The 11,798-nt window shown below is 43.6% G+C and overlaps 1 protein-coding gene across 2 annotated transcripts in view; it reads left to right on the top strand.

Annotated features, from left to right (window-relative positions):
- samd12 (sterile alpha motif domain containing 12) overlaps window positions 1-7,110 on the top strand; it is an 86,285-nt gene extending 79,175 nt beyond the window's left edge. For both annotated transcript variants that reach the window (XM_062410586.1, XM_062410585.1), the window contains exon 5: window positions 6,444-7,110. In XM_062410586.1, coding sequence (XP_062266570.1) covers window positions 6,444-6,475 — 32 coding nt within the window. In that variant the 3' untranslated portion in view covers window positions 6,476-7,110. The remainder of the gene's footprint in view (window positions 1-6,443) is intronic.
- The last annotated feature ends 4,688 nt before the right edge of the window (window positions 7,111-11,798 follow it).

The raw sequence follows: 11,798 nt of genomic DNA on the forward strand, positions 1-11,798 counted from the left end.
CAGCTCCTCTTGTCATCCTCTGTCTGAAATGCTTGGTTTGAGCTCTTTAAGACCCCTCCCCACTGATAAAGCCCAGTCTGCTCTGATTGGCCATCTGACCCACTCTTCTGTGATTGGTCAACCACCTCCAGCTACCAGACTATCAGCTAGACGTTTCAGGAGCAGAGCAGCTTCCTTTGCTGCAGACGTTGGGCTTTTAAAACTTTTACTTAAACTTTTACGAAAAAACCACATAACACCCTTGAGGGAGAACCATATGTTTCCTTTAACCTTCATATATTTTTTTCAAATGGCCACACACACACACACACACGCCACCCTGCTTCCACCTACACCAACGTGCACCTAAACATAGATGCATGAAGACATCAGCATACATGCCCCGGAATAAATGAGGAGCTTGTTTTCACTGTTCCACTTTTTGCTCCTTTGCATCGTCATGTTGGAGCCCTGAAGGCGGTGACAGCTCAGTGTCAGGAGAGATCTCCTGCATGATAGAGCAGCACAGTAAAGAAATGCTACCATGCTCAGTCTGACAGTCCCCTGCTGAGCGACTAAAGGAAGCTGAGGCTTGGTGGAGGCAAAATGTGTGTGTGTGTGTGTGTGTCAGTGCATGTGTTGGCAGGAGGCACCAAACAAATCCAACTTGACACAAGCTAGAATACCAAAAATACCGAGCACTTTGAGAGCGAGCATCACCGTGTCTCTCACTCTGCATAAAATAGACTTATTTACTTAACCTCTCTGGGTTGTATACGCTGACGAGGGAGCTCTACTTTAAAAGATGGAGGGAGAGGAGAGGGGAAGAGCCTCCCATCGGTTGTTTATGTTGTTGAGAATCAGGGCAGGAGCAGGAGCAGGCGTGCTCGCTCCCAGTCGCGGTAGAAGATGACCTATTTTGAACACACAGAAGGAGAAGAGGCTCTAAACCTTATCTGGGCTCCACAGAGGCTACAAACTCTACATACATGAATATATATGGGCATGGATGTGCTTGTATGTATCTTATGGCTCTTCTCTGAACTTGCACTGGAATGATTCATCGTTGCCAGGGGCAGATGTGATGCAGCTGGAGTCGCCGGCCTCTCCGTCTCTGCGTCCACACCTCCTGCCGGGATCCTTTGACAAAACAGCAGACTTAACATAAATCGATGCACGGATCCATAAAGAGCATTCTGCCGTCAGAGCCGCAGAGTTTACCTTGTGGCCCTGTTTACTATGGTCTGTGGGTAAGGTCAGAGCAGTCCAGACCAAAGCAAATAGTGTTGACTGTACTTGTGTGAGAGTGTGGGGCTGGTGGAAAAGTATTTATTGAACCAGACGCGAGTGTGTGATGAGCGACTTTTGTGACTTTTAGCTCTCTGGGCCTGTGATAGTCCCTCAGATAGAAAAATAAAAAAACCAAAAATCCATCTTTCTTTGAACCGCTCACAACTCACGTCCACGCGAAGGCCGTGACCTTTGATAAGAAGTCACATGCTTACTTTGAAAGGGTCACAAGCTGCAAAGTTTGAGAGCTGAGTTCATTTGAGTCTCGATCATCTGTTTTATGACATTTCTAGTTATGTGGTGTTGAGGCTCATCAAGTTGAGCTTTGACGCAGCCGACTGAAGCTTGTTATCCAGACTTTTCCTTTCATAATGAAGCACTGGAAGAAAGACTCATTACCACCTCAGTATTTTCCAGCCACAACCTAATTAGATCACAATGTCGTTATTTCTTCTCATTTCCCACAGTAGCATTTACAATCAGTGGCCTTTACTGGTTTCCTTTGAATACACAACAGTGTATACCATGAGAAGTCCATGATCAAAAATATGTTTGTCCCTCACATAACTTTCAAAATGTATCATCTTTTCTGTGGCATCAGCCCCAAACGCAATCAAGTATATTGAACAACAGATGTTTTCATGTTCATGCTTCCAGTGGCCAGTGGCATCTTGTGTTCGGGTTGTCCGTCTGTCCTATTGTTGTGAACATGAAATCTCAAGAACCCCTTGAGGGAGTTTCTTCAAATCTGGTCAAGGTGACCTTTGTGCACACAATATCTTAGGAACATCTTCAGGAATTCCTTTCAAATTTGGTAGAAATGTTCCCTTGGACTCACAAACTCACAAACTGATTAGAATCTAGTGATACAACTGAAATGAAGAGTACAACAACAGGGGCCTTTACTTAGAAACTGTTTAACAAGGCCCAATAATTCCCTGAGCCAGTAGATTTGAGAAAACATTACAGTCAAAACTATACATGACATCAATTGGACTGTTTTCATAAATGAATACACACTTGTGCCTTTATAAAACCTTTTGGCAGCAGAACAGTAAAATCAATTGAAGAGCCCTCAATAAACAGTGTCCATGTTCATCTTAATGAGGGCCGTGGCAGTGGATCAATTATGTGGTTTTTAGGATTCCTGAGAGGACATATTTTAGTTTAAAGGGAGAAAGACATCACCAGCCCTTCCCTTTAAATAAGCATCTCGAGGTTTCCCAACAAGGAGAAAGAGAAGCAGAACCTGGCAAAGCCTGAATCCAACCAAAAGAACCAATCAAAGCTGGATGGACAGAATCAGTACAACTCATGTCCTCATTCACATTTCCAGCTTGAGACACGGCGCTCCACAGACAGACAGCAGACGCAGCTGCTCACTGAGGTGTGCTCCGATTAAACAAGCAAGACGGGCTGATTACGAATGAATGAGTGAGAGCCAAAGAGAAAGAAAGCTGGTAAACGCGAGAGAGAGGAATCCAGCAGAGAGAGATTTTGATGCTCCAGACGTTTGACTGGCTGTCACGGAGAAGCTGCTCATCTGTTAATAATAGCATATCACATTCATCACTTGCACTGGTTCCACCGGAGGGTGAGCTACTGCCGGCTGCAGCGGCCGGGTCTCTCGGTGTGTATGTGTGCGATGTGCGTGCGAGCATTCATGTGTGAGTCCATGGGTACGCGACGGACAATCTGTGTGTGAATTACACTGCAGAACAGTGCATTAATAATAGATCAACCCCCCCTTTGTTTGGGACGTAAACTTGATGAATGGGCTTTGTAATTGGTTGGTTTAATAACTGGAGACAAACCGAGTGCTCTTTGCCTCTCGTTCTCACACACAGACACGCAATTACACACCACAGAAACATGCTGAAATTGTAATTCCCCCGTCAGAAGCCGGGACGCGCACACACACACTCCGCACTCATGTCAGGGAGGCATTCATATGCTGCTCTGTTTAATTTGGGTTTGGCAGATTATAGTAATTATGTTAAAGAAAAGATTTTTCCAGAGTAATTTGCCCTTTTCTGTCCTTGAAGAGTGAAACAGTTCTGGCTGAAGGATGATCACTTTTTCGTTTTCTTTTTCTTTTTTTTCTTACGCTGCTATTTAACATTTCAACCAGACTGGAAAATATGTTCTCATGAAGGCAGCGAAGGCATCGACGGTTTTATTATTTCACATAGTTTTATGAGAACAATGATCCTTTTGATCGTCGGAAAAGGTTTTTCTATGGATTTAATCTAAACCGGAACAGCAGAGTAGTCCATATATTGAAATGCAGAGTGTGATTGTGTGTTTGTGTGCTTGTTTGTGTGTGTGTGTGTGTGTGTGTGTGTGTGTGTGTGTGTGTGTGTGTGTTTGTGTACTGGCAGCCAAGGCTAGCGTACCAACACTGACATAAATTGTAGAGTGTGTCATTGAACTGCACCTCTGGGACTGTTCTCTATTCCCCACTAACTCAGAATAATGTGTTTTCATGTGTGTGTGTGTGCGAGTGTGTACGTGTGTGTCTGTGTGTGTGTGCGTGAGATGCAGAGTCGATGTAAACAACCCATGAAATTAAGATTCAGAACAGAGTTTTCTCTGTTTGTGTGACAGTGTAAATAATGTAGCCTTTTGTGTATGTATGCTAACTATCCTTGAAATTAAGATGTCGACCAGAAGACATTCCTGTGTGTTTATGTCTGTGTGTGTGTGTGTGTGTCTGTGTGTGTTTGTGTGTTTTATTTTCTTTGTTTTACCTCATCAGGACCTTGTGCAAACCAAACTTCCTCATAGGAACCGAAGCCTGGTTTTAAGGAGGCAACGCATCCTGGTTTGGGTTAGGTATAGGTCGTCTACAGTTAATGGAAGTCAATGCAGTGTCCTCGCAAGCATAGCATCTCGGACTGTGTGTGTGTGTGTGTGTGTGTGTGTGTGTGTGTGTGTGTGTGTGTGTGTGTGTGCTGAGTATTCTCCCCATTCTCTGAAGAAGGAGAGAGGAGGGGGGGATTTGAAGAATCTTCCGAACATGCTGACAGCTTGTCAGGTTCCTCCTACGCCTAATGAATTTCAGCCTTTTGTGGTGTGTGGTCCCACTACACAGATAAGCCCAGGCACTAATACAGTTAAGTGTGTGTGTGTGTCTGTTAATGTGTGCGTGTGTGTGTGTGTGTGTGTGGGCGGGCTGACATGGTGGTTGTATACAGCGTTTGTTTGTCAATAATAATGATGAATATTACATGGTTGGTTATATGTGTGTGTGTGTGTGTGTTGCGCTGTCATTTGAACCATTTCAAAGCACTTGCGTTAGTGTATTTACTTCTCTTTTTTATATTATATATAATATTTCATACTTGAGGGTAAACCTGTCATTTACTCGGCTACATTTATCTGACAGTTGGAGTGAAAGAGCCTTTTTCCAACCTTATTATTACAAGTGGAGCGAAGGAGTGAAGTTGTGTGGAAAGGTGGAGAAACACAACATTTGATTTGTAACACAATCAATCGTTTGTCATTTTTACAGGTTGGCCCAAATGTTTTATTAACTCGACCACAATCCCTCCAGAACCTTAACTGTTTGTTATTTATTGCAACCATGACCACGTAGATCCCCAAACCTTCGCCAAAACTTGTATTTATTATATTTATTGTTGAGTGTTGCTTCACTCTAGCAACCTGACCAAAACTCTGTTTCCATAAGCCTGACCCAACTTGTATTGCCTTCCCGTTTGATGAAGTGCATTTATTTATTATGATTTTAGAAGGAACAAAAAGTGATGTCACCCTTCCAGTCAATGACTCTATAGACTCTGCCTGTGCAGTATTGATTGTATGATTTGACGTGTACTTTGCTGTTTTAGTTTGCTCTAGGTCCCATTCTCTAACATGGAGGAGGTGTGGGTGCTATGGCTTCTCTTTTGAGGAGCTGTCATGTCCTCCATCTCTATTTTCAGTATTTTGTCAATTCAGCTGATCAGGAAACGCCTCCATTGGTCGTTCTGGTGGTAAATGACAGATTTTTTCCTGGTTAAAGATCCCATTGAAACCAGCAGCACCTCGTTGGGTCTCTGATGTCACATGTCCAATGTCTTTGACTTGTTATTAGTAAGAGATGAGTAATTTTTCCCTTTAAATTCCCAGCATGGTTTCATTTAAAGAAGTGGGTGAAGTTAAAGTAGTCCCACTTCAACCACTGCACTTCTGTGACTATCACCTCGAGTTTTAAAAATGATCACATGAACCAGCAGCTCTGTGTTGGCTCGCTGCCCCAAGCTTCAGCTCCCACTGGTGAAAAAGGAAAAATGTATGAAATCGCAAATCTGTTTCCTCACACCGAGCTCTGCATCCACACACACACACACACACACACACACACACACACACACACACACACACACACACACACACACACACACAAGCTGTTGTGGGCTGGCATGTATCTTTGTGTCTTGTCATCACATGCTCCGACTGAGCTCTAAATGTCACTTGTCTCTGTCTCCGCTTCATCTGCCTGCCTCATCTTCCTTGTCTTCACTCTACATCTGAAGTGTGCGTGTGTGTGTGTTTGTGTGTGTGTGTGCTTTTGTGTGTGTGTGATGGACACACTGCTGCTCTGCACCTTCCTTTGTACGGCGCCTGCACCACAACGATGCCCACTGCATTGATTTTCTTCTGCCATTTCATAATTATGTCTCCTCTCTTTTTATTCCTCTGTGCCCTCTCTCTCTCTCTCTCTCTCTCTCTCTCTCTCTCTCTCTCTCTCTCTCTCTCTCTCCCTCTCTCTCTCTCTCTCTTTTATCCTGTCTCTCTCATCTCCCTCCTCTCTCTTCTATTTTTCTAATTCCATCCCCCTGATCCATTTTTATGCCTTACTGTGCCCGTGCTTGTTATCTCGGCCTTTTCCCTCTTTTTTTTTTTTTTTTTTTTTGCTGTTTGATCTCAACTTCTTAATTTCCTCTCAGTTTCGTTTTGTAACCCCCCCCCCATTCTCTTCTCGCTTCACTTTCATCTGTTTTCCTCATATTTTACTCTTTCTGGACATTTGTGAGTTTTCCTCAGCCTCTTCCTCAACCCCCCCATCCCACCCTCCCCCCCCCCCCACCCCCCTCACACCCAACCCCACCCCTCGTTTCGATTACTTTCTCATTAACCTCTTCCAATCTGCTGTCTTTTATTTTTTGCAGCCTCTCTGGAGTGCACTCCCTCTTCACCGTAGCCTGACGGAGCAGAATATCCAGTCGCAGAAGGACGCAGCCGCCCACCATCTTGCCAACATCTTCCCAGTATAGTGAACCCCAGTCTTCTTCCTGGACCAAGCACAGCTCTCCGCCTCCACACACCGCCGCTGTCTGCCCTCGGAGTCTTGATCTGGAAAAGTACCCAAGCCTTATTTTCTTCCCAGCCGCTCCTGAGAAGCTCCCACGTGTTATGACTCGCAGTTTCCTCGACAACTCCTCTCAGATTCCAGGAGTCCTACCAATAGTTTCCATTGCAGGAGTCTCATCTCCAGGCTTTTGTGACCTTTGCAGCCAAACCTTCACCAGACCTCTCACGCTACAACTCCTACAATCCCCTCACACGTCCCTTTACTCCCTTCTCACCAAGAGCCGAGCCCCAGCCAACCAGCAGTCTACCCGGAACTCCCAAAGCAAAACCCCAACTCTTACAGTTACAATATAATCCATAGTCTTTTGGTCTGTTTTGTGGCATGTTAGCTCCTTCAGCGTAGCACTTTAATGTGTGTTTTCTCCCAAGAGTGCTCTTGTGTGGTGCACTGCTGAGTCTGGCTCTGCCCAACTCAGGACTGTGGGTAATGAGACTGCTACTCTACACCTCTCCTTCCCTTTGTCCTCTTCACAGACTCGACTGCAACAACCAGAGGAGGGGGACACACTTTACACAACCATACTTGTGTTGTTGTGCTTAGACCCTGTAAAGAGTGTCCGTGTCTCTTACCTGCTCCATACTGTGGGTCGAAGTGACCCTGAGAGAACTTGACTGTGGAGACATTTAGCAGGGGGGTGGGGGGGGAATAAACACTGAACCTGGCACCACATTAGGTACGGTTAAGTTGGCTCCGCGAAATACACATTGTTGTGAAAAGCAATCTGAAGGAGATGAAGCAGAACCTGGGGATGAACCGCGGGAAGGAAATTCCCTCGGTGTCTCTAAAAGCACTGAGCTGGTAGGTAAACTGATTTGGCAAAAGGAAGGAGCCGGCAAAGCAAAGGGGCTCGGTGAACTAAGAGATGCCATGACTTGACATTCCTTCACCGCTAATGAGAGGAGGAGGAGGAGGAAGAAGAAGAAGATCATGGATGACAAAAATATAATTTCCTCCCGTCTGTATTTCTCCTTATTGCTTTGTCTTCTTTCCGTCTCTCGCTGCTTAAAACTATTTTTAGATGCGGTATATTGAAAGTTGTGTAGAGAAGGAGACGTGTCGTGTGCGCCAAAGCTCATCGTGGAAATGTTGTTGTACGTCAGTCTGTCCGCACGATAATCTCTGCTGTCAATGTGAATAATGGCCACTCACTGTTATATATTATTAGAGGTATTTTAACTGCACTTAAAAAAAGCACACGTGTCAGTCATGAAACAAAACAGCTGTTACTCAGATCATCTTCTCCACTGTGTGTGTGTGTGTGTGTCAATGAGTGTAAATACATTGTGAAATCATGTGCCCAGTGTTAGGAGCATAGAAAAGCAGGCATGGTCAGAGGTGAGGGAATAAAAAGGGGGGGGGGGGGGGTCACCGCCGGCCCCTGGGAGCCAATGCATCGTAATAGGATTCCATTTGTGTACCGGTCCCTGTGTGTCCGGCCATTCACTGTTTGGATAGCGGCTGAAGCCTAATGCGGCAAAGAGCTGCGAGCAGATTGAATAGTATTGATCAGCTCTTCAGGACGTACAATCAGTCCTCATGGATTACAAAAGCCTGGAGGGCCGTGTGCATGCGCACTCACGCACACGCCCACAGTCACATAGCAATGGAGTCGTTCGGGCTAAAAACACAAGTGGCTATTTCACGGTCGGGTGAAGATGTCGTGTCCGTGTCTGTCAAGGCCACCGGAGGAAAGGGAGGCTCGATGCTTCCGTTAAATTTGGACTTTCTCCACTTCTCAATTTCCCTTTGGAAAATGTCGACCACCGAGCTGGAAGAAATGGTTTTCCAGGAGTTGGAGGCTGCCAAGTGTGAAACCCAGTTCAGTTAGTAAAATGGAATGATAAATTAGAACCATTTTCATCATTATAATACATTAAATATGATATTGTTCATAAACCATAGTCAATTGCCTTCTTATTGGCATTAAACAAATAGGAAATACACGTATTTACTTTTTTGCACAGATCCCACAGTTGTATCTGACAGCTAAATATGAAGCAAGCTTATTTACAACCTAATGTACTGTATATTAGCATGTATTAGCTTAGCGTAAAATCCGGAAACAGAAAGATATATAATCCACCTCTGTATCTCACGAACTACGATACCATGATAACGCAAACAAATTTCTGTAAAACTATATCTCGTTTGTAACAATTGAGATATAGTTTGTTAGCTTTAAAGGTGATAAAAGTTGTTGTTGATGTGCTAAGCCCTGGGAGGTCACTTCTCTTTATTCTAGCTCTGCACCTCACCGAGGCCATGACGCATTACTGAAAGTTTTTGTGTATTGAGCAAAATTTTGAAATTCTTCAGAAATAAATGCAAATTAACCAACTTTAATGACGGTTAATGAACACAGATAAAATAGACTTTCATAAACAGTGAAATAATACAAAACCCAAAATGAATCCTTGGCACAGTTACCATCCTTTGGCGAGAACCACAGCCTGTAAGCGTTTCCTGCAGCAGACTCCAGGCTTCTTGTAGTTTCTGCCACTCTACCACCACAGGAATCCTTTTTGCAATGGTAGATTTCACCTCTGCAGGTTTTCAATGGGATTTAGGTTAAGTCCAGTGCCTTACCAGTCCCATCTTTTCCTTGTCAGCCGGTCTTTCCTCCTGCTGTGTGCCGTTTGGATCCTCATCCAGCTTTAAAACCTAAAAGCCTGATATCTTTGCTTCAAAAATGTTTTTGCGACACACATTTGGCTCTAAAATGCCTCGGTAACTGGATTTTTATAATTCCTCGATACATTCAATCCCTCCAGCACCGGAGGCAAGAAAGCAGCCCCACAGCATGATTGAACCGCCTCTATGTTTTATTGTAGGTTGGGTGTTCTTTTGCTGAAGGGCTTCATTTCCTCACCTTTACACTGACCGGTGCACGACGTTCCCAAGAGCTCGACTTCGGTTTCATCTGTCCATAGAACATAATCTGTGAAAAACAGTTTTTGCCAGCGTTGCTCCTACCTTTCTGTGCCTTTCTTTCATGAGCGGTGTCTTTCTTGGCCTTCGTCCATGGAGCCCTGCTTGGTTTGGTATGCAGCATATGATACCAGCAGAGTCCACCAGCCCTGGATGCTCCAGAACCCAGATTCCTTAGATGACTAGATTGGGTAAGGGTTGGAGTCAGTCAGGTTAGGATTAGAGTTAGTCGGGTTGGAGTTAGTCAGGTTGGGGTGGAGTTAGTCAGGTTAGGGGTGGAGTCAGGTTCAGGACAGGAACAAAGCAGCAGGCAGCATTTTCCTTGACAGCTGGGGCGTATGTAGCAGAGATGTCATATTTCATATCCCATATAGTGTGAAAGGCCTAAATGTTCTGGAACTTCTTCAAGATGTTATCTACTTATCATCATTTGACCTTGATGAACTTTTGGTAGAAGTTGAACCCGTGTTAAACTTTATTCAAATCACCCTTTTGCTTCGATTTGACTTAAATTGAAGTAAAGTTTTGAAAATAAAGTTTTGCCTTTTTGCCCAAGGACAGAGTGGGCCAGTAAATGCAGAGCACACAAAGTAAAGTGATAAAGGAAGTAGCAGGTCTGAATTTCACCCCAGTTTTGAATGGATGATGGTTGAAATAGCAAAATCTGGCCTCTCACAGCTTTTATCCTCAAACAGCTTCTGATAGAAAAACCTACGTGTTACTTATGGACTGAAATCACAGAGTCTGACGAGCAGCAGACAAACGGTGATTCTTCAATCAGCTGAGGCAAAGGAAGGTTTTCAAGTCCACATGTTTCCATTGGTTGTACTCAAGGCTCGTTAGAAGGAAAACTGCTGCAGACAGACACTTCAACTTGAAAATCAGAAACACCCCTGGTCAGCTTTTCTGACTGTTGACACAGAGGCTTTACTTTCCCTTAGTTCTGTTCGTAGGCAGGCAGTTTTATTTTTAAATAATGTTTTATACACAAAGGTAGTTTCAAGCTGTAAAGTTTTAAGAGCGGTAAATAGATTATATGAGGTTAAAGAAATAAAAAGGATAAAAGCTGTATAAATAATAAGACTAACCTTGAAGGAGTAGCATAATACAAATAAATGGAAATGTATAAAAACATAAAATACAATATGAAAAATTTAAAAAAGTTGAAAGTCTTGAAAAAAAACTGCAGTAAAAACCTCATTGATTAATTCAGTCTGAAAATCAAGCAGAGTTTTTATTTTCTGCAAAGAACTAATTTAAATTCCTCCAAACAATGCCCATAAAGTATATGTTTTATTGTGAAATTAAAAACTTTTATTAAATGTTCATAAAACATTGGTTCATTCGCACTTATTTCTGAAGAGAATTCTGTGAAATTCAAAGAGGCTGGAGATTTAATTATCCATATGTCAGACGGCCACGCCACAATAACCCTGAGTGCAAAGGAATATTGATTTTTTATTGTTACCCTCCGGTGTTTAGGCTCCATACGTGCAGGGAGAGAAGTCAGGGAATAGATTTTCCTCCAGAGGAACGAGGGAAACTTCCCAGTGTGTCTCCTGCTCAGATAACCAGACAGACCCAGCCTGAGATGTGGCGGCTGTGCCAAGGTGTCCGAGGACCTGCCTTAACTGGCTCAGCCGTGGTCTCCCAGTACCTGTTAAGAGGTTTGGCACGTACTCCTAGACACTGACACACAATGCACTGTTACACAAGAGAATGCCAGACTAAACCTCACACAACGTTTTCGGTTGCACAATAACTTTTTTTTTGTTTCACACGCTGGCACGCACGTGACATACAGGTGACACTACTATACGCCCAGAGGAAATAAACACACTCGTTTCTCAACAAATTAGCAGTAAACACAGTCGGAGCTGTTCAAACATTTCACATCGGTGATGCAGACATGACTCAACACCTCCATCAAAAGGGAAGACACACACATCAAGCCTTTTTCTTTCCACCTTGTCGACGACATGTTTGGATTTTCTTTTGTTTTCCGAGTGTCACAGGCATGCAGGACCAAGTCCCTCCTCCCAGTCTATCTACATGTACGGTGCCTAGGGATGGATGTTAATGATGATGTTGATATCATGATGAGTACATATATATATATATATATAAATAATAAACATATTTATCTTCATGTATATTGTGTTCTGTATTTATTGTGGCCGGCTCACATCGTGTAATTGTGTGTTTGGGAGACTGAAACAAAGGA

This window comes from Platichthys flesus, chromosome 17 (genome assembly GCF_949316205.1).
Source record: "Platichthys flesus chromosome 17, fPlaFle2.1, whole genome shotgun sequence".
Taxonomy (NCBI): domain Eukaryota; kingdom Metazoa; phylum Chordata; class Actinopteri; order Pleuronectiformes; family Pleuronectidae; genus Platichthys; species Platichthys flesus.